We start from the raw sequence: 23,721 nt of genomic DNA on the forward strand, positions 1-23,721 counted from the left end.
TTCAGAACAATAAACTATGGCCAAACAAATAATGAATAAAAGCTTTATTTGTGGAAAATGAATGTAATTATGATTTATATTTCCTGTAAAATTTGTCGTACTAAAACTGCGATGGTATTCAAGCAAAATTTGAAAAACAAACGATACTTCGTATTATCAAAGATTTGATTAATTCTCCAATGCAAAAAAAAAAAAAAAAAAACACACTCACATACATACATGGGGGAGGTGGGTAGCCACAGAAAATACTAAATACTAGGACTTCATGGAAATTCCGTTAGTATGTAAGGTCATGCTAACCAATTCTCTAAAAACATTGGATAAAAAAAATATTAAATACAATAGTAACATAATATAAGTTTTAAATAACTTAAATTCTGAAATTTAAAAATAATCGATCCCCTTTTTTAATTTAAAAAATAATTTATTTTCCTTAAAAATGTTTAATATATTATCAAATAATTATAATATATAATACGTGAAATAACATCATGGAAGTTACCTTTGAATTTAGGATTACGCTAATGGATTTTTATAAGCATTGGATAATTTTTTTCTTCAAAAAATAAATCTCGTTTGTTGTTAATACTGAACAAAAGAAATTTTATATATGATGAAAATTGAACACAAATTCTTTTACTATAGATTATTATCACTCATATGAATGAAACTAGACTTTAATCATTGGATAAAAAATATTAAATACATTTAATCATGTATGAAAAAAAAAATTAAATAACCATATTATATTATATTATAGGTGAGAAGTTTAAGTATTGATTTTTTTAGATAAAAAGTATTAAATGAATTATATTTAAATACAATAAATCCTCTTTTTTTTTAATAAAAACTTTATTCTTTTATTACATTGATATCCTTAAAAACATTTAATAAACAAAGCGCTTTTAAAAACATAAGTTTTAAATATTTTTATATTTTAAAATTTTTCTTTTTATTTAATATTTTTTACTTTTATTTCTTCGTGCTCTAAGAAAATTCGTTTTATAAAACATCTTGTACAAGTTTAATTTCGATTTCCCTTTGTCACATCATCAAAGTATTTCATCCTTTTTAATTACTATTATAATCAAACACTTCTAAACCTGTTAACTTACACATAAATTATCATACAAATATTTTACTTTTAAATCAAAATCAAATATTAGATGATTGAATAATTTTGCGTTAACTATGTGTTTTTTCCTTTAATTATTTTCAAATTTCATTTTAAAACAAAACATTAACCGATTTTAATCCCTAATAATTTTATTCTGTTAACGTTTTTTTTGTCTTCCATCAAATATCATTAGGTTATCACACAATCAACTAGTCTAACATAACATTTATGCTTAAACTTTTTAAATTATGTTTTTAGTGCATTGCCTTTTTACATATTGTACATTTAGGTCCTAAACAATTGTTTTATCAATCTTAGTCTATTTTTTTTTTTTACAAAATTCACTTTTAATTGTTAACAAGTTTTTAATCGATCTTAATCTCTTAACTTTTGTTTGTCATTAAGTTTTTTTTTTGAAAGATACATGTTGGTCATTAATTTTAGTTTCTTCCATCAAATATTATTACTAAGCAATGTGACAGGCACATTAACAAACACATGACTTGTCATCCGAGTCATTAGTTTGACATAGAAGTTAAAATAAAATTTTGTTTAGAAAAGAAAAATAAAAGTCACGTGATAAAATGTTAATTCAAGACATTTTTTTAATGATTTTAAAGTGTTACAAATTTTCTGACGTATGAAACCGATAAAAAAAAATTGAAATTTTGAAGGAAAAAAAATCACTAAAAATACATTAAGCAAAACCAACAACTCTCGATATACGAATCAACACAGCAAACCATGATTGAAAACACAATCAATAACCCATAGTAAACAAAACAAGAATAAACAAAATCACAAACTACAATCAAAACTTCTAAACACCTCTAATCTTGGAACTCTTTCGAACCCAAATTCTCAACCTCACTTCTTAAACAAACGTTAAATCCTTTCATTTTAATCTCACTCTCACCCACATTTTTGCTCCACAAGATGGGCATAGTGCCAAGAGTGAGGTAACAACAACGAATTGTAAGAATTTTCTAATAGGTTGTTAATTTATGTATTTTGGGTTGTTGACTTATATATTATAATTTATTAATTTTGCTTACTGTATCTTCTTTATTTTTCTCTTTCAAATTTTCAAACCTCTTTATAGCAAGTTTACACTATAAAAAAAATTTCAAGAAAATATAATTATTAGAAAATGCCTTGAACTAACATTTTATCACATAACACCAAACTAGTAATCCACATTGCAAATCACACGATTACTACATTATCACTTAATAGTGATACTTGATGAGAAAGAATAAAAAATAGTAAAGGATGTGTTTAATTTAGAAGATGAAAGAATGAAAATAAAAGATTTTTTTTAAAAAAAATTAAAGTATAAAAGGTGTGAATCCAACAAAATAAAATATAAAATTTCTCATCAATATTATTTCTCTCTTTTGTACCAAACACACCATAACAATAATCGAAACACTAAGACTAATTGAAATTATTGAGTCTGAACATAAGTTACATAAAAATGAATGAGTAAAAATATTTAGAAAAAAAATATTAAGTGAGACCAATATCCAATCAATATTTTATTTAGGAGCTAAAATAAAAATTCCTAAAAAGACTAGGAATGAAATATAATTAATACAATAATTTTTCATTGCATCAAAGTTAATAGTTTTAGTGACTTTCACGTAATCATGGTTTGTTCTTAACGACAATCTGTATCTTACCATTGTCACATCAATATCAGCATTACTGCTCCAATTTACAAACAAATGGGGAAAAAATCCCTACAAAATAATTAGAGAAGAATGAACAAAGTAATTTAAGGAAAGCTATCAACTACTTTAAGGAAACCTAAAATTCTAAGAATAATTTAGAACAACAACAAAGTCTTATCCCATTAAATAAAGTCAGTTACATTATTATACTACAGTACTCGACACAACACAGAAGAAAATCAAGGTTTCAAAGATATTGAGTCTAAGGTCTCCCTTGTTGATTTCCTACAATGTCCTCTTCAGTCTCCCTTTTCTCCTTTTTGCTCTTCAGTCTCCCTTTTCTCCTTTTTGCTGGACTAAAAAATCATGTTATCCACCCTTCTAATTGACGTCTCTTGTGGTCTCTTTTGTACATGTCCAAATTACCTTAAGTGGTTTCCCGTTTTTTCTCAATAGGTGCTACATCAATCTTTTCTCGCATATCGTGAATGAACCCCCAAAAAATCAACCCCAAAGAACCCCTTATTCTTGAAAGGACATTGCAGGAAGAATTACCTTTACCACGAGCGTTTGGAAAAAAGCTGCAATGTGTTCTCACTTAAACAACCAAGAATTCCATGGCTAGGTGAGTACCTAAGATCACGACCCTGAGCTTGCATTTTCAATTGCTGAAGAACACTAAAAGATGGCAACGCATGCAAGACCAAATCACGTGTATCTTCATTCAAAGACGCAAACAATCTGCTCTGATCCTCTATGTCCATAATTACACATTTTGGTAGTAGAAATTTACTTACGCTGGCATACGAGGAACCCACCTTTTGGAAATGATGACTGCCCATTCTATTGAACAAGACATGAGTGCCCTGTACTCCGTGTTGCGTCCTAGGAGGAGTTGGCGATGGTTGAGAGTGACGCAGATCCATGGACATGTCATATTTCGGTCGGTATGAAGCAACAATGTCATCACTGCTAGGGCAATAGGCAAGGGATATGCAAACTCCTTGATTATCAGTTTCAGGAACCATAAGCGGCCTTCATGTTAAAAAACTGAAACATTAGGAGAGCGAATTACAGCAATAAAAAACAGAGCATGACAACATTTCTAAGTGATTGCTTGCAAAATCACCAGTCCTTATGGAACCAAGTTGAAATTATGCAGAAGCAAATAGGAACAATCCATCATATACCGTCTTAAATGCAGGGAAATGTTCCAAGTCCATCTGGAGTTAAGACATAATTTAATTCACTTTTTATTTTAAGGAAAAATAAATCATTTGGTCCTTATAGTTGCATAAACTTTACCTTTTAATCCTCACACTTTAAAATCATCCCTTTTAATCCCTATACAAGCACTTTCGAGTCCCTTTTGGTCCCTGTCATTACAAAATGACAAGGACGAATAGGTAAAGATTGTGTAACAAGGACCAGAGTTACCTAAAAATGCTTTGTACAGGGGCTAGAAGGGATGGTTTTTAAGTACAAGGCAATGATAATGAACATATGTAAAGAAAATATCCATAAAATATAAGCAGCCTACCGCTCTTCAGAATCAAGGTTCCACTGACAAAGGCCAACAGCAGATGCAGATAGGATGGTTTTAACACCAGAAGACAAACTTGAAGTTTGTGCAAGAGCATGTACAGTATGCACAGGGTTGCTAGTCAAACCAACAAGGGATTTCATGGGTCCTGCAGTTTGGCGCATATCAAACACCAAGACAGAACCATTCTGCAGGGAAGTTATATGAAGATTAGCATTTGAAGTTCCCACATCAAATAAATACAAAACCAAAGTGCTGACCTGTAGTCCAGCATATATGTAATGTGAATTGTTGAGATCCCATGAACAAGACCATGCAGGAACCTGGAATACAATTCTAGTAAAGGTGAAACCACCCAAAGAGGGACTAGTAAACTCAGCTTGTGACAGATCACAATCTTTGAGCAATAAATTAGTAGAACAAGGGGAAAGGGGGCATGAAAAAAAACTATTTTAAAAATTTATTTCTAATTTTCTACATGTAGTTTGGAGGATTTTCTCTTATGTCATTTGAGGTTTTGGAATCAGGGGAACTAATGGCGATTGATGGCCTTGCCCTCCTGCCGTATGCTATTTGCAGTTAGTTCATGCCTAAGGTTGGAGAAAAAAACTAGACTTTCTGGATATCTACTTACAACACTGCATCCTTTATGGAAATCGGTGGTTTTTTTATCTTCTTCATGGTGTTTAGTTAATGGTTACTTTAAAAGGCCATCTCTGGAGACTGAAAACCTTTACAGAGATGACTTGCTGTCTTTTTGGCTGGTCCTTATGAATTTATATTACTCAACTCAAGGAGGATAAAAAGTTAAATATACAAGCAATACCAATCTTAAAACCACAAAACATAGCAAACTATTTCCAACAGCTTTATTACTACTAAATTACCAAATCAAAATATTGAATCAAACTTCACCTGTAGGTCATAATTGACAACAAGGTTGCCGCTGTCCAAGCTGTAACAAAAGGAAATACATCAATGACCAAATTTTTACTACGTCAGACAAGATGAATTAGTACTTAATGCAACCATACCTGAGCACTGATAATTTCTTTCCTAGAGAAGCAAAGAGGGCCAGGCTACTACTACTATGAGAAGCAGAAATGTGTAGGTCTTTAACACCATTTGTGCCAGAAGGCAGTAAGATGTCTTGCATCTCAAATGGAGACATCAAGCTCATCTACAAAGCCGAGTTCCCATAAAGGTTAAATTGAAATCCTTCATTGTATAAGAGTTAAGATATACTAAAGCCACATACATATACACATAAATACTTCAAATTGAAGAATCTTACTTTAGTTAACAAGTGCATTCCACCTATTGCCTTTCGCTTTTGTGCAATTAATAAAATTTGATTTGAAATGTCCATATCAAAAACACGAGCACCATCCAGATCAAATGTTTTCTAAAACAGGTAAACAACTAATTAAATAAAATTAAGTCATCAGCAGTCAGCACAAATAGACAACATCATATAATTTTTTTTAACAAAATAAGCTTATTATAAAAGAGGATATGTGACTGAAAAAACCTAGGGTATATTACACTTTACCACTTTATAGTTCCACATACTCCCCCAACTTACCTATCTAAACTTATTTTTAAATCACTAAACCTCCCTGAAGTTTGGTTTAAAGTGAATAGTTAAATTAATAAAGTCCATTTACTTTGCTTAAATTAATCATGGTTTCAGGTTTGATAGCCACAATTTTGACCATGCATATAGTATATTTTCACTTAAACACAAACTTTGAGGGGTTAACGATATAAAAAGAAAGTTTAGAAGGTAAATTGAGAAATGGTGATACTAAAAGACAATAAAGTGTAATTTTCCCAAAAATCTGTCCGGCAGATGCAATATGTGATGCTGTTAAGTAGGAGAGGGAGGGGGAGAAAGTGAGAGAGAGAGAATGACATACCTGCAATTCAAAATTGAACATCAATTGCCTGTTCTGCATATCTAGTAGCATCTCCAAATAAGTGTTTCTCTACAAGAACAAACGTACAAATAATAATTATTTAAAACCACACACACAAAGATAGAAAAGCATAAAAAAGGCTCATATGATTTGCACCAAATCTTTATGCAGATTCTGCCTTTATGCGCCTCAAGTAAATACCTCAATTGTTAACATCTAGTCAAGGTTATCAAACTCGAGAATCTACTTAAACTCGCGGGGGCTCCGTAAACTCGACTCATAGACTTGTAAGAGTCTATTTTATATAAAAAAATGATAAAATAACTATAAATAACATACCAATTCAACATTTCAACACCATAATAAAGCAAAATAGTAAACCACAAATTCCACAATACTAAAATAACTAAGTCTAGTAGTATATCACTACTGAATAAGTTCAAACTACACCAAATAAAACATAAATAATAAGTTCACACAATTACAAAAAATAAGTTATTAAAATGATAACATTAAATAACTAAAAAAGGACAATGTCACTTAGATAATCTATAAAATCAATAAAATGCAGTACATTACATGAAAGTTTTGGGTTAAATTTCTAAATTAAACACAACCTTAAACTCACTAGTCAACCAAGTTTGGTCCAAGTCTACCAAAAAGCGAGTTTGTTAACGAGTTAATCGGAAGCCAGAAGGTACATGTGAACTGTAAACATAACTCGAGAGTTTGATAACCCATGCATCAAGTTGTTAGAAACTAGGGCTTTGTTCAAGGTGGTTTTTCATTTAGTTTTTGGAATTTTTAAAAACTAAAACCAGTTTTAGTTTTGAGTTTCAATATATTTTTTTATTTTAGTTTTTAAAAGTTGTTGCAAATTGAAGATGGATAGAATGAGTCAACCGATTTATCTCGTATCACTCTACAATGAAATAATGGTGGTGGCAACAAAGATGATGATGGTAGTGGTGGTGGAATGGTGATGATGGTGAGAGTGTGATTTTAAAACTAAAAACCAAATTCACAAATCTTCTTTTCTTGATTTTGAAAATGAATGTAAAATTGTTTTGAAATTGAGTTAAAAACCATTTTAACTGCATTTTTGCCAAACAGAATTTGTTTTGAAAATTGCATTTGTAAACGAAAAACCAAAAACTCACAACCACCCCGAATGCGGTAAGAAAACCGATTGTTTCAAAGTAGCAAAGTAGTTGATGTTAAATTCCTGGATCTAAAGAAGGTAAATATGCAAACAATGGAAAGAGTGTTATTCTAAATGATCTAACAAGGCAGGGCTTGCGGGAAAAGGATGCAACAAAGTTGGCAAACATAACACACCTCTGTCATCTATTTCCTATAAAGTAAAATATTATCAGGTACGAAAAAGTGGCTCAAACAGGAAAAGGGTTCTAATATTGGAAAACCACAGATTTACCATTAAATGGTTTGTATCATGTATACTGTATAGTATTGCATATGGGATACCTCAGTAAGCTTCTGAACTTGAAGATTCAATGCAGCTTCCTTCTTCTGCCATCCGGCTTCTTTCTTGTGGCAATCACTTCCCTGATAACAGAACCAATATAATGTTCTTAACCAAAAATAACATAAATACAGCCATCAAATCCCACACAAAGCCACGAAGAAAATATATTAAATGGTTTGTATCATGTATACTGTATAGTATTGCATAAGGGATACCTCTGTAAGCTTCTGAACTTGAAAACTCAATGCAGCTTCCCTTTTCTGCCATCCAGTTTCCTTCTTGTGCCAATTACTTACCTAATAACAACCGATATAATGTTCTTAACTAAGAATAACATAAATACAGCCTCATATTCCAGGAAAATCAAAGTCCACACCAAGCCACGAAGAAAGTATAGCATGTACCTATGGCAAAAGGGGGGAGAGGGGGAAACTTTTTTTTAGACTAAGAATTAAATGCACCAAGCAACCAAAGAAAAATCTTCACTAGCATCCTACCTTGCTTTCAAGGGCAGCACATTTGGCCTCAAGTGACCGAATTCTCTGTCAACAGAAAGAGTAATCAGGCAAACAATTTTGTTGAAAGTTTCCTATTGAGTTTTCATATTTTATAGAATGCGCATAAAATTCACCCAACCTTCTGATTTTCTTCCTCGACGGCCACTACTTGAGAGGCATAGAGTTTCCTCACATCCTTCAACGAGCATTTCACTTTACATTGAGGACACTAGGACAAATAAACACAAAAAAGATAAAATGTCAATGTACAATTTTTGGCTACACAAACATCAGAAACTACCTCTCAAGTCTCAACCAACCACAGTCTACGGTTACCTTATTGGAATTTCTGCGGTGTTGAAGCCATTTTTTGATGCAAGACATGCCATATATGTGTCCACAAGGGAGACAGCTGAACTCATCAACCCCCAAAAATTCAAATATATCACAACATTGTTCACATATATTATATATACAACTAGACAACAATTTTAAAATAAACTAACAAACTAACTAACTAATATAAGGTGTCCGATTAAAAAACAAGAGAGAATGTAAATTAGGGTTAAGTAAAAGGGGTTTGGGATTGCACCAGATGTGATGCTCGCCGTTATTGGTCCAAGCGTCCATACAAATAGGGCAAAGGAGACCGTCAACGTCAGGGCTGGCCCACTCGTTCTCTTGGCTCAGGCTCCCATTCGCGAAGGAACAAGAAGCCTCGCCTCCTTCGGTTCTACGGCGCTTGTTCTGCGATTCGATGAGGGTAACGACTTCGCTGTTGGATGTACTGACACGGGGAGCGTCGTGCGAAACCCTAGGAGGCGCCCCGGCGGGAACATACTCTTCGTCTTCGTCGTCGTCGTCGTCTTCTTCTTCATCGTCGGTTTCGTCGTCGTCGTCGTGGGATAATCCAAAGTCTGCGGGAATTTCAATGAGATTTGCTTCTGCGTTTTCGTCGTAGTCGTGGGGTAATTCAAAGTCTGCGGGGTTTAGAAATAGTGTTGAATCCATTACGAGAGGGGAGAGCCCAAACCTATAAGGGCCACCGAGGGGAAAAAACTAAACGGAGGTGAATTTCAATCGTTTAATTGGTGCGAAAGAACTCAAGGAAAGGATCAAAGTGAAATAACTTAACATTGTTCGTGCACATTACAAAATATTATCCTTCATTCTCTCACTATAGGATGCTCTCGGATGTGGTTTTGGTTTAGTTTTTAGACAAAATTCATCTAAATCAAATATAAATTAAATATTAATGATTAAATTTGATTCAATTTTAATATATCATCAAATCCAAATCAAATCAATTTTCAGCCATTTGATTTGGTTCATCATGCGGTTTTTCATTTTTCTTAATCTATTATTAAACTTACATGATTATTGCTATACTATAATATTTTTCTATTAAATTAATGTAGAGATATCATACCAAAGGTTTTTTTTAGAAAAAGCGTTTCAAAACAGTAAAAGGCATCTATTCCTTTTCCTATGTGAACCAACCAAAAAACACAGAGGAACGCAGAAGCAGGGTTCAGTTGATTTTTCTCATTCATTTCATCCTTGAAAATAGAGGAATAGTCGTTTGCCTCTTGAAATCGTTACAATAAAATCAACTTACAAATATTACAATTAATATAATCAACTTGCAATCGTTACTACTACAAAGAAGCAAACTTTTTTTTTACATCGGCATTAGGAAGGAAAAGGGTCATGCAGTGGAACCAGTTTGGCAAAAAAAAAAGGTGTTTTTTGTTAGAGGAGACCACTTTCTTTTTAATTTGCTAACATTTATAACCACCATCTGCTAAAAGCCTTATCGATCTTCTCCAAGTGTGCCACTACTCGATGAAGGAGTTTGAGACTCTGAGTCTGCCACGACACACTAAGACAGAAGTTTGCAAGTAAATCTGCAATGTGGGCAACTCGTCCTTCCTCTTGCGTCACACCCATCGAGACCTCACCAATCTGCGTTTGATTAACACGTTGTTGATAGTCCTCCTATTCAATCTCAAAAAACAGAAAATCAGTAAGGAACTAATTTCATCTAACAACCAAGTTGTATCCGAGTCTCTCAACCTTGTAAAACAAGGCAATTAATGTTTAGTCTTAAAATATAAACCGTTTAAAAATACTCAAGTACTTAACTAAACTAAACATGTGAGAAAATAAATAAGCATGCTCTTAAAATTCTCCTTCCAACATGTCCTTGAATTAAAAAAATATTAAATTATATTTTAATTGACTCAAGATTGTTTCAAAACATTACTCTAAATCAATATCTGAATTTGATAGAGTCCCCTTATCCTCAACAGTCAACAACTTCGCTTTAAGATTTATTTGTAAGCTTTTCAACTTGTATGATAAGAGCATGCTTCAAATTTTAACTATAACTTTATTGTTAATTGAGATTAAATTGTTTTTGACCTAACGAACACATCTATATTAACCTAACTAATTTAATGCCCCAATTCGGTATTAAAAGAATGTTTAAATATAAATTATTATTCAACAAGATAATACCATAAATAAAACTTTTGGAGAACTACAACAATTGTTTAATACTCAGTTACTGAGCCATGATTGAATTAATTGTTTACATTGTTATGATCTGCCCTTGGGTTTACTATGTAACTAATCGGTATCAATCGTACATATTATGTAACCTCTGCAAACTTTTATTTACCGAAGAGAGGGTGACATACCTGCAATTCAAAATTGCTATTTATCGATGCAGATTCCCTGTTCTGCATATCTAGTAGCAGCTGCTCCAAATAAGTGTTTCTCTACAAGACCAAACTTACAAGCTATAATTATTTTAAAACCATGCATACAAAGATCCAAAAGGATAAAAAAGGCATATATGATCTGCACTTAATCTTTACAGGGATTCATTCAGCTTAAATTTCTGTCTCCTATGCTCCTCAAGCAAATTCCTCAATTTTTGAAATCCAATTAGTAGAAACTAAGAAACATGGTTTCAAAGTAACAAAAAAGTTTATGTTAAATTTTGGGTTCTAAAAGAGGTAAACAGGTAAATACCAATGGAAAGGGGTGTTATTCCTAATTATCTAACAAAGCAGGGGCTACGGACTATGGATAAAGGATGCAACAGTGTTGGCATACACGACACGACTCTGTCATCTGTTTCTTATTAAATTATCAGGTACCACAATTGGCTCTAAAAGGAAACAGGTTCTAAATTTTGAAAACCACAGATTTACCAACAAATGGTTTGCAATTGTATCGTCTATAGTAAACAGTAATGCACAAGAGAGATACCTCTGTAAGTTTCTGAACTTGAAGATGGAAGGCAGCTTCTTTCTTGTGCCAACCAAAGCCCTAAGAACACATTTGATATAATGTTCTTAACCAAGAATAATAGCAGTATAGCCTCATATTCCAGGATAATCAAAACCAGGAAGAAAAGACAGTATCTACATATGACAGAGTTAGTCTCAACGGCATCCTACCACAGTTTCAAGGGCGGTACATTTGGCCTCAATTGACCCAATTCTCTGCCAACAGCAAAAAAAAGTATAAACTAATCACTAATCAGGCAATCAAACTACTTTCTTAAAATGTTTCTTTCGATATATAAAATAAAATGCACATAAAATTGACCCAAACTTATGAGATTCTTCATCGATGGCAACTCCTGGAGAGGCATAGAGTTTCCTCACATCCTTCAACAAACATTTCATTTTGCATAGAGTTTCCTCACATCCTTCAACAAACATTTCATTTTACATTGAGGACAATAGGACAATTAAACACAAAAAAGATTATAAAAAAAAAAGAGTCAATGTACAATTTTTGGGTACACAAATATCAGAAAGCACCTCTCAAGTCTCAACCAACCACAGTCTACAGCTACCTTATGGGAACTTCTGCGGTGTTGAAGCCATTTTTTGATGCAAGGCATGCCATATATGTGTCCACAAGGAAGACAACTGAAGTACTCATTCACTACCAAAAATTCAAATATATCACAAGATTGTTCACATATATTATATAAACAACTAAACATTACAGTAAACACATCCAATACACGATGTAAATTAGGGTAAGGGGTTAGCGGCTTAGCGGTTTCACCAGATGTGATGTGCTCCAAAGGTCCAAACAAAGTTCTGCCACGCGTGATCGTGGCGGTGTCTCTGTTCCGGTTAGTGGCATCAAAGTCATGAGTCATGACTACCAAGCAGGATACTAGAAATTTTAAAGGTATAATCTTTTTCCCATTTCCTAATCCTATTGCAAATGAAGCAAATCTTTATTTCCTTAAAATTTGTATTCCATGTTTCGTAGACATTCTTTTTTCGTTTTTAATAATGCAGGATGAAATCATTGGCTTGTGAGATAAAGTTCCACATCAAGGAAAAAAATTGAGTATCATATAAAGAGACTCATAAAACTGAATTTTAAGGTTTTGAATTAAAATATGGTGTTAAATTTTTTTTTTTTAGAAAAAAATGTAAATTATATTAAACTCAAAATGATACAACAATAAACGGGATATCAAAATGCTAAAATAAATGCAACAGATGCGCTTATCTATCGATAAGAAACTTAATCTTGTGTCAAATTTCTTTATCTCGTGGTTTATGATGATATTTTTAACCACCATTTCAATTCTAACATTTTACTTTTTACATCAAATAACTTAATTTATTTGCTTTCATTTACTTTTATTGCACATCTTCTTCTCACCTTTTTCATTTTTATATTACTTTTTTTCTTTAAACAACTTTTTTTCTTGATACGTATTCATAATTTATTTGTACTTGCAATTATATATTTTAAATTAAATTAAAAATAAAAAATTTAACACATAAACCCGTAACAAATAATTTATTAGAAGGATAAAAGGTCTCGAAGAGAAAAATTATTCTCTTCCTTAAATATAAATATAGTACTTATGAGATTATGTTTATTAATAAAAAGCATCACAAAATTTACTGTTAACACTTACAATAAGTGTAAAAAGAGAATGAGATGAAACTTAGTTATCAATAATAAAAAGACTTTTCTAATACATTGTAAAGAGAAAGAAGATTTTTGGGGTGCTGCCACACCTTATATGTGTACTGATTTATAGTTTATGCAGATAATTTAATGGTGGCCACTAATAAAAGTACTGCTAAAAGGTTGGGGAGACCTTTCAAAGCACTGTTTATATTGATGCAGCGAAGAGAAGCTTGTTTGTACTAAGTATATTTAAAATGTTTTTAAATTATAAATTATATTATCAAAAAATATTTATTTAGTTTTGTTTTTATATCAATAAATATTTATCTTGCATATTGCATTTGTTAAAATACTAGTTTTTTTGTGTTGAATTTATTTTCAAAAAAAATTTACTTTCACAACTTGTTTTATTATCACGACTCCCAAAATCTGACAAGTGGACTAAAACTCCCCATTATGTGGTTGGATTAAATGCAACACAAATGGTGTTGAAAGAGGATCACAAGGCATGGCAGTTTGTGGGGGTCCTTCCATGATTACAGGGGTAGCATTCTTGGTTGTTTTGCATTATATATGTGCATATATGTTTCCTTTCATGCTGAACTCACAACGATCATGCTGATTATGCTCCAGTGGTATTGACAAAATTTTATGATTATTACTTTAAACATTTAATTTTATTTGTTACACATATGTAGAGAATGAAATGGATGTGCTGAAAAGCTAACTAGTGTTGACATCCACTCTCATGGTTTCATGTGGTGGGACTATATCCCTAATTTCATCAAGCACATTTCAACCAAAATAGGCTTTCCCGAGTCTTAACTATAGAATCTGTCGAATTGTCTTGTCGACTGATTTCCTTTGCATGGGTTTTTTCTCCCCAATGTTTTTCATATTATTTTTCTCTTCTTCTTTTTTGTTAACAATACACGATAGTTGGGATCTTTTGACAATATTCCACGCTATGGCACGTTAAATTTTGCAAAATATTTTAAAATTTTAGTTTTAATAATTAAAATTTAAGGATTTATTCCGCGCTTACAAATAGTTTATATGATTTTTTTAGGGATTTTTTTAATACCTAGTTTTTTAATTAATTTGATCTGTGTAATTTACAAGGAAAAATATTAATAAAATCATATAACTTAATTAATTGATTTTTTTGTAACTTTTTGGATAAGTTTTGTTAATTTAATTAAAACTTAAACTGTATCAAAAAACAAACATGAAAAAGTTACACTGAGTAATGTGAACAGACAAACAAGTTTATCAGAGAAACTAATCATAATCCTTTATAAATTTTGAATTGATTATTACACTCTAAAATAAAATAATATTACTCGCTAGTATTTTGTCAAGTGTTAGATACATGCTCGATACGCAACAAAGGTACACTTAAGCACCTAACACTACTCGCTACACTCAATAAATTATCATTTTACCCTTTATTGTTTTCTGGGTTTAATGATGGAAGCTATGCATTAAACATTGTTAATACTGAACATGAACCACTATAGGATTGTATTTTTTTTTCTTCTAAAAATAAGGCATCCAGCCAGCTAGAAATTGTTAGATTAATCTTCGAGGAAGGAAATAAAATATGAGTAAAGGAATAACTTCTCTCCCCCACAAATGTTCTATTTACATAACCAGAAATCAAACTCTATAATATGCTTAAAGGACTCAAATTACTAATTATTTGTGCCACATCTTATACACTATAAGATTACACTTTACATTAAACTAATATAAATGCTAACAAATGTTCTTAGGATATTGATTAAATAATTAAAAAATAGTAATATTTTTTTAGATGTGTAAAATTATTTTGTTCATAATTTTTTTTACATTTTTCGATGATCTCAACAGAAAATACTTTTTCATTTTTATTTCTTAAGTAATACCCTAAAACACTGGTTAACAAGACCCTTGAACTAAAAGTTGACACCAACAAAAATCAACTTTAAATGCAAATTTAGCGCCAATTTGGTCTAAATTAGTAATTTTTGGCATCCACTATTTAAGTAAGTATCGTGGACATAGATTAGAAGTTAAGATTACAAAAAAGAAGTATCTATAGTCAAGCGTCATTCAAAATATAATTAGAAGTTAAGACTAGCAAAAAAAAAAGATCTCTAGCTCTAGTTAAGCGTCATTCAAAATATAATTAAGACTAGCAAAAAAAAGAAAATAAAGTATCTCTAGTTAAGCATCATCCATATTTCCTACTCAAAGTGGGGCCTCAACCTCCGCTCAAAATCTGCAAGCCACAGCATCACGGCCTCCATTAGTTGCTCAATGATAGCAATCCTCTGCTCAACAGCCATATGCTCAGATTTAGCAATTCTCTCCTTAAATGCATCAACACGACGAGGATACTGACTCAATAACTCTGCAACCTTTCCTTCGCTCTTGCCCTCCTGCTCATTGTCAAGCTTAGCAGCATATTTACCAACAAAATGGTTAGTATCATAATAATGTACAACACAAGAGATACCTGTCTAAGCTTCTGAACGAGAAGATGCAAGGCATCTTCTCTCTTCTGCCATTCGGCTTCTTTCTTGTGCCAATCAATGTCCTAACAACATATTTGAAAACAATGTTTTAAGCCAAAACAATGGCAATTAATATAGCCTCATATTCCAGGATAATAATCATTCATTAATCAAAGCCCGGAAGAAAAGATAGCCTCAATGGCATGGCATCCTATACTACCTTACTTTCAAAGGCAGCACTTTTGGCCTCAAGTGACCGAATTCTCTGCCAACAGCAAAAATAAGAAGTAATCACTAATCAGGCAATCAAACTACTTTCATAAAAGGTTTCTTTGTTTTGATACATAAAATTGACCCAATTAACCTTCTGAGATTCTTCATCTACGGCAATTACTGTTTCCTCACATCTTTCAACGAACATTCCATTTTACATTGAGGACACTAGGAAGAAATAATACACATCAGGGTCATTTTTTGGGTACATAATAAATTTAAAGTATCAATCAACAAGCCACAGCATATATACAGTTACCTTATTGGAATTTACCTTTTGACAATTTTTATTTCTTTTTTATGACAAGTTTTACCGTCAACTTTTATTCTTATGTTATGTAAGTGTGGCAACTCAACTAAATTATTTTTAATTATTGATAATTTTTTAAATAATATTTAAATTTAGGCTATAACTAGTAAAAAAATTTAAAATAATATATTGGAAAAGATAAGAAATTAAGTTAAATCGTTGAGTTAATAATAAACATAATATTTTTTAATAACATATTCGAATTTTGAAGGAAATATATAGAGAGAGATGAAATTTGTTAATGATATTCAGTTATAGTTTATTAAATCGTAGAATTAGTAATAAAAACATAAGAGAATACACATGGTAAAAGAGTAAAGTTCATCACTTTGTGAGAAGAGAGTGAAGGTCCCAGGAATTAGGTATTCTTAGAGAGGGAACTTCTTATCTATTTTTCATCTATAGTCACGAAAAGATAGTATTCGAATAAAAAGCAAATTTGAGAGAGTGAAGAAAGTGAAAACCTTTTTAAAAAAATTGAGATTGATATAAACTTAACATAGAGAAAAGATAAAAATATCAATGCATTAGTATTTATTAATCAGCTTAGTTACTATTTTAGTCCTTAAATTTGAGGTGTGTATTTTTTTAGTTCATAATATTTATAAATATTTTTTCCTGAATTTTGACAATTTTTATTTTATTTTTTGGCATAACAAATTGACATTTTATGATGATTTTTAACTGTCATAAATTAATTTTTTACTTATAACTTGAATTTGTATTTTAAAATTGGTCCAAAGTATTTTTAAAAAAGTCACAAAGTACTAAAAATCGCCACAAAGTATCAATTTATTATATCAAGACCTAAAAAAATTAATTTGTCAAATTTTAAGGACTAAAAAATTATTTTTAAATTTTAGGGACTGAAAAGGGTATTGTTAAGTTAACTTATTAAATGATAAATATTCGATAAAATTAATTCTTGAAATAGTTAAAAATGTAACATTATAAAACTAGCTTATTAAATTATATGATATTTTTATATAAATTTTATTTGTATTTTATGGGTAAAAATATATTTTAAGGTGTTATAATTTTAGTTTCTTTAATGGATTTTAAATTATTGTGATTTTAATTTATAGCTAAATTATTTTTTCTTAAAATATTTTTTATCAAATCTAAAATAAAGTAAGAAAACAGTTAATATGTTAATAGTCAAAATAAATCGTTTAACATAAAATCATTCAAAAATTCATATTATTTAAAAATTTTATTTATCTAAATAAAGTTTTATTTAACATTTTAAGAATAAAAAGAAAATAAAATATTAAAAAATTAAAAGTTACAAGCCAAAGTTTTAAAAACATAGCACTTAAAGTGGTGTTTTGTAAAACTTAGAAACCACTAGAAAAAATTTGTTTATTAAACAATCGAATAAATTTTTTTCTTAGTAAAAAAAACTTAAAAACTGACTTAAATGTTAGCAAAACGGGCATTTGCTTGGGCTTTTATTTTTTGTTTTCACTTTTTAACTAAATAAAGGCTTATGAAATGCTAAAGCCATTTTTATGTTTAGCTTAGTAGAGATATTAAGTCATTAGTGACACGCCCAAGAACCCACACTCATCATTTTTTGTGAGTGTTATGGACACACACTTCACTGAGCACCCATATATTATTTTTTTTATGGGCTTTATTAAGTTGTCACAACACCCAGTTTTTTTTAATTAATTTGATTTGTAAGTGTAAGTTCTAATTAAATCACATAATTTTATTAATTAATATTTGGTATTTTTTTGAATAATTTACGGTTGTCGTCAATTCAATAAAAAAACGTAAACTATATTTTAAAACAAACAACAACAAAATTACACTAAATAATAATGTGCACAGACAATCAAGTCGACTGAGACGAGATATAAGATAGGTGGATTGATTAAGAAGAAAAAACAAAGTACTCCTGCTGATAGAAACTAACCAATTAATTATTAATATTAGAAGATAAAAAAAAATATAAATATAACACCTATCTGGTGTAAACTATTTTGTAGCATCCACGCAATAGACAGTAAATTGATAGTTGCTCCAACATCTTTTTAGTTTCATCCATACACGACAGAAGGCCATCTGATAGCAATCCTCTGATCAAAACTCATGCTCAGCTCTACCAAGTGTCTCATTAAATGCTTCAATGCTCACTCAATGAAGGATCTCCAGCGTCATAGACCGGTTGCCTCTTGCCACCACCAATATCCTGCCCAATGTCAACCTTAGCGGCCACATTGTTTTACCAACAAAATTTGAATAATCCATAATGCATTCGAGGTATACGTACCTTTGTAAGCTTCTCAACTTGAAGATGCAATGCAGCTTCTCTCTTCTGCCATTCGGCTTCTTTCTTGCGCCAATCATTGTCCTAATTAATATCATATTTTAAACAATAATAAATACTATAAGTAACAGGATAATAATTTATCAAAGCCCACACAAAGCCAGGAAGAAATGATAACTAGCCTCAATATACCTTACTTTCAAGAGCAGTACATTTGGCCTCAAGTGACCGAATTCTCTGCCAGAAAATTAAAAAAAAAAAAAAAGAGTATTAAGGCAAACTATTCTGTTAAAGGTTTCTTTTGATATATCTATATATTGACGCAATCAACCATGAGAGATTCTTCATCAACGGCAACTCCTGGAGAGGCATAGAGTTTCCTCACATCCTTAATCGAACAATTCCTATTACATTGAGGACACTGGCTAGGACGAAACAACACACAAAAGATAAAAGTCAGTGCCATTTTTTGGGGTACAAAATAAATTCAAAGTATCAATCAACCAAGCACAGCATATATATATATATATATATATATATATATATATATATATACACACACACACACACTTTACCTTATTGGAATTCCTGTGCTGTTGAAGCCATTTTTTGATGCAAGACATGCCATACATGTGTCCACAAGGAAGACAACTGAACCCATTCACCCCCAAAAGTTCAAATAGTCTTTATAGTAAACAAGAATTTTACGACAAACTAACATAACGTGTTCAATAAAACACAGATAGAGAGAGAGTGTAAATTAAGGTAAGTAAGGGGTTTGCGATTGCACCAGATATGATGGTCGCCGCTACTGGTCCAAACGTCCATGCAAATAGGGCAAAGTAGATGGTCAATGTCTTTGGAACGAGAAGCCTCGCTCTCTAATTCGGTTCTGCAGCGTTTGTTTGACCCGTCCTCTCGAAAGCAATTCTGTGATTCGTCGTCGTCGGGTATAACGATTAGTTGTTGTTGGTTATATGAAGAAGGATTAGTTGTTATTGTTCTTGGCAAAGAGAGGACGTAGGTTGCGTCGTAGTTATCTTCGTCGCTGGTTCCATATTCTTCTTCATCGTGAATGCTAAGAAGGTCAAATGGTGGGTCGGGGTCGGGGTCGGGGTCGGGGTAGTCGAATTGTGGAAATTGGTTGAAGAATACTTGTACCCGATTCGCCATTACAGGACAAGAGAGTCCCAAACCATTCAATTTAAAACCACACCAGAAGGAACCACGTACTTACTGTTTACGCTGGCTACTTATTAAATCAAAATAAATTATTCAAATTTTAAAAAGTTAAAAATATATTTGATTGGAATAAAAAGTTAGAAGATAAGATTAGATTAAATCAAATATTTTTTAAATTTAAATTATAAAATATACTGGATTCGAATTAAAAGTTATAAGTAAAGATCAAATGCTGCCATATATTAGGATATCTATAATCTTTATCAGAGAAACAAGATGATAGGTATTTTTCCCGTCCAAAAGTAAGGATAATACTGATTATTTCGTACACACATGATTAAAAATGGTAATTTTTTATGCAACCAATTTATTATTTATACATTAAAAATTAATTATTTGACCGTAGGATAATTTAGGGACCGTTTGTAAGTCATCAAAACAATCCAAAAAATAAAAAATCTCTTAAATAAAAAATGAAAAAAATCTTTAAAAAAATCACATATTCTTTTATAATTAGGTTCAATTTGTAAATTTTATTATAAAAATCAAACTAAATCAAACCGTATATTATAATTATATTAATTTTATTCGGTTGATATTCAATATTAATTATGTAGCTAGCTAAAATCTAGAGTCTAGGATAGACATAGCTTGAATGAACTTCACGAAGTATGTGAAGGAGTTGAAAATGAAACAAAAAAGATTATATAAAATTTAATATTTATAGCTTGCGATGAAAAATTTGAAGATCATTAATGATAAGACTTGTTACATTAATAACTTATAAATAATAGTTAGTAGATAATTCATAACTTGTAAATAATTCATAACTTGTAAATAATTTATTACTTATACATAATTCATCGTTTATAAACAATTCATTATGAATAGATAAGTAGGTAGCTTCAAATCGATAAAAAAAACATTAATATTATCATTAAGATTTAAATATATAAATATTTGTTAATATCTTCTCAATCCAATTGCTGAATGCTGAGGAAACTATGTTTGTGTTTTGGCATGAGAACGTATTAGGAGGACTGATGTACACATTTTAGCGTCACATTAATTGTATGGACCCCACACAATATACTAGTAATATAATTAATAAACGGATTCGACCTAAATTTTTAAATGATGGTTGTAGTAGAGGTTACCCCAGACAATTCATATATGGCCTTGTAAGCAATGTAGTGAGTGCATCAAGTCAGATGAAGAATGTCTCGTGCAACCATATTTTTGGGAAACTAACCAGGTTGCAGATGGGTTGACGAAGAGAGGCCTAAGGATGGATGAAGGAGTCCATTCCTTTTAAATCCCCCCCTCCACGAATTCAAATTTCTTTGTTGGCTGATATTTCATCTGTTTCTTTCTTTTTTTTATTTTAGCTTGGTTTTTTAGTCCTCCATGTACCAAAAAAAAATGTGATTTATAGTATATTTTTTCTATAATAAGTTTATGATAATATTTGTTGTAATAATTTATGAAATTTTCTTTGCTTTAAAATTAAGATACATATTTTACTTTCGATCGTAGCATTAAGTCTTGCATTAATAGGCAATGGTTGATAAAGGGCATCCCCTTTCCTTGGGCTTACATTGTTTGGTGTTGCCTCCTTCTGATTGTAACCTCCTGTTAATGGGTGACTTCATAGGAACTTCCTATCCTAGAAGTCTTCGTGTGTAGTGGCCTTAGCTTGGCCTTCCCCCGAATCAAATAAAGAAAAAGGTAAATTTTTATTTTTATATATTAAAAAAGGATAGATGTATCAATATTATTAAAAATTAGTATTAAATTTCAAATAATTACAATGATATTACAAAATAATTGTTAATACTATTTTATAATAATCCTAAATAGAAGTAAAAATAATAATTTTTAAGTAAAATATATTCCAAAAAATTAATAAAAATTATTTTAAAAATAATATACCGTAATTTTGTAAGTTTACTTAATAAATTTTTAATTATAATAAAAAATTCTCAAACCAAATTGTAAAAATTTTATTTTATTTTATTTGGATTCGATGTAATATTTAAACTAAATCAAATTGAATTACAAGTTTATTATATGTTTGATTCGGCATCCCTAAGATATATCACTTAATTGTTTGGCTGGAAAAAATATTTTAAAAATAACAATTAAATATTGCAAATAGTTTAAAATTTAATTCATTATTTACAATTATTTAGAATATCATGAATTTATTATTATTATTATTATTATTATTATTATTATTATTATTATTATTATTATCATTTCTTCTTAGCAATTATTTTGCATCTTATTTAATGTTGTTTTTATCATTCATACTTCTTCTCTCTTTTTTCTGGATGGCGTGTGCTGAAATAGAATATCTTATTACAGTTTTGCCATTTGAAATAAATAATTGTTTCCAATAGATACTATCTTTATAATTTTTTTAAAATCAATTTTTTTTTGTATTTATTATTTTCATGAACATGCATGAACATATAAATTAAAATTATTATTTTTTGACACAAGCCAAATTAAAATTAGAAAAGCATGGTCTGAATAATAATTTAAAAATAGATAATAAAAAAAACCCGTCTATATAAAAACATAAGATAAGTATCACTTAGTGAACAAATGACAGCTAATAAATCTAATGTTTGAATTTGAATATACTGAGAGATAAATGATAACAGTTCTGAATCTGCTATTATCCAATCGACTGTTCATATATTGACTCTTAGTTTTTGCAAGTTTGCCATTAGGGCATGGATCTGTTGCTCCAAGTTAGCAAGCCGCTGTCTAGCACTCATAACCCACTTTCTATCCAGAATAATTAGTTCGTCTTCTTTCTTGTACCAATCATTTTCCCAATTAACAACATATTTGAAAATAATGTTTTAAGTAACAACAATGACAATTAATATAGCCTCATATTCCAGGATAATAATCATTCATTAATCAAAGCCAGGAAGAAAAGATAGCCTCAATGGCCTGGCATCCAATCCTACCTTACTTTCAAAGGCAGCATATTTGGCCTCAAGTGACCGAATTCTCTGCCAACAGCAAAAATAAGAAGAAGTAATCACTAATCAGGCAATCAAACTACTTTCTTAAAAGGTTTCTTTGTTTTGATACATAAAATTGACCCAATTAACCTTCTGAGATTCTTCATCAACGTCAACTACTTGGGAAGCATAGAGTTTCCTCACATCCTTCAACGAACATTCCATTTTAATTACACATTGAGGACACCAGGAAGAAGTAATACAAATCAGGGTCATTTTTTGGGTACATAATAAATTTAAAGTATCAATCAACCAGCCACAGCATATACAGTTACCTTATTGGAATTTTTGCGGTGTTGAAGCCATTTTTTGATGCAAGACATGCCATATATGTGTCCACAAGGGAGACAACTGAACTCATTCAACCCCAAAAGTTCAAATAAATCACAACATTATTGCTCAAATATATATATATATACAACTAAACAACAATTTTACAATAAACTAACAAACATAAGGTGTCGAATTAAAAAACAAGAGAGAATGAATGTTTGTTTGATCCGTCCTCTTATACGTGATTCTGTGATTCGTGCGAAGCCCTAGGAGATGGCACAGCGGTTCCATATTCTTCTGCCTCTTCAATCAGTTCAATATCGTTCTCGATGTTGTAGTATAGTTCAAACGGAATCGCCATTAATTACAGGAGAGGAGAGCTAAAGTGATTAAGTGAGCTCAGTCAGTGCCGCCAAACCTAAATACGACAGAGTACAGTGCTATGCTGGATTTGCACATTTGATTGCAGTAATATAATTTTAAACTAAGAAGACATCAATGTTTTTTTTTTTAAAAAAATAATACTGTTTTACTGTTACACAACGAATTTGATTATTTAAATTTAAAAGATAAAATAAGATTTTTTTTAGATGGTTTTTAAAATACAGTTATTTTATCACTATACGCGTTCATTGAAATGAAATTATTTCCGTTTTAAAAAGAAATAAT

At 30.7% G+C, this 23,721-nt stretch overlaps 2 protein-coding genes across 5 annotated transcripts; both read right to left on the bottom strand.

The window, feature by feature from the left end:
- Window positions 1–2,737: 2,737 nt before the first annotated feature.
- On the bottom strand, window positions 2,738–9,451 carry LOC114407111 (E3 ubiquitin-protein ligase RFWD3-like). Of its 2 annotated transcripts, XM_028370084.1 has the most exons (13): window positions 8,828–9,450; window positions 8,572–8,647; window positions 8,375–8,464; window positions 8,236–8,280; window positions 7,954–8,034; window positions 7,738–7,818; window positions 6,253–6,321; window positions 5,628–5,738; window positions 5,368–5,513; window positions 5,249–5,288; window positions 4,594–4,656; window positions 4,331–4,521; window positions 2,738–3,825 (listed from the first exon to the last, which is right to left on the bottom strand). In XM_028370084.1, the coding sequence occupies exons 1-13, from the start codon at window positions 9,244–9,246 to the stop codon at window positions 3,348–3,350; spliced, it is 1,890 nt and encodes a 629-aa protein (XP_028225885.1). In that variant the 5' UTR covers window positions 9,247–9,450; the 3' UTR covers window positions 2,738–3,347. The 2 variants fall into 2 exon arrangements, with proteins under 2 accessions (XP_028225885.1, XP_028225886.1); XM_028370085.1 differs by lacking the exon at window positions 5,628–5,738 and having other exon boundaries at window positions 8,828–9,451.
- Window positions 9,452–9,762: 311 nt separating this feature from the next.
- Window positions 9,763–12,459, bottom strand: LOC114407112. Of its 3 annotated transcripts, none has more exons than XR_003665601.1 (5): window positions 11,863–12,459; window positions 11,706–11,750; window positions 11,515–11,574; window positions 10,938–11,018; window positions 9,763–10,233 (listed from the first exon to the last, which is right to left on the bottom strand). XR_003665601.1 is itself a non-coding variant. In XM_028370087.1 (5 exons), exons 1-5 carry the CDS (start codon window positions 12,422–12,424, stop codon window positions 10,024–10,026), a joined length of 711 nt encoding a protein of 236 aa, XP_028225888.1. In that variant the 5' UTR covers window positions 12,425–12,459; the 3' UTR covers window positions 9,763–10,023. The 3 variants fall into 3 exon arrangements, 1 of the variants encoding a protein (XP_028225888.1); XM_028370087.1 differs by having other exon boundaries at window positions 12,110–12,459; XR_003665600.1 differs by having other exon boundaries at window positions 11,515–11,750.
- Window positions 12,460–23,721: the final 11,262 nt, after the last annotated feature.

This window comes from Glycine soja, chromosome 3 (genome assembly GCF_004193775.1).
Source record: "Glycine soja cultivar W05 chromosome 3, ASM419377v2, whole genome shotgun sequence".
NCBI lineage: Eukaryota > Viridiplantae > Streptophyta > Magnoliopsida > Fabales > Fabaceae > Glycine > Glycine soja.

Coding starts and splice junctions, on each gene's coding strand:
- LOC114407111 (XM_028370084.1), bottom strand. CDS start 9,246: ATGGATTCAACACTATTTCTAAACCCCGCAGACTTTGAATTACCCCAC. Junction 4,657..5,248: donor TTGTCAATTATGACCTACAG/GTGAAGTTTGAT, acceptor ATTGTATTCCAG/GTTCCTGCATGGTCTTGTTC. Junction 4,522..4,593: donor ACATATATGCTGGACTACAG/GTCAGCACTTTG, acceptor ACTTCCCTGCAG/AATGGTTCTGTCTTGGTGTT.
- LOC114407112 (XM_028370087.1), bottom strand. CDS start 12,424: ATGACTCATGACTTTGATGCCACTAACCGGAACAGAGACACCGCCACG. Junction 11,751..12,109: donor ACCGCAGAAGTTCCCATAAG/GTAGCTGTAGAC, acceptor TGCTGTTGGCAG/AGAATTGGGTCAATTGAGGC. Junction 10,234..10,937: donor ATAGCAATTTTGAATTGCAG/GTATGTCACCCT, acceptor GAGATTGAATAG/GAGGACTATCAACAACGTGT.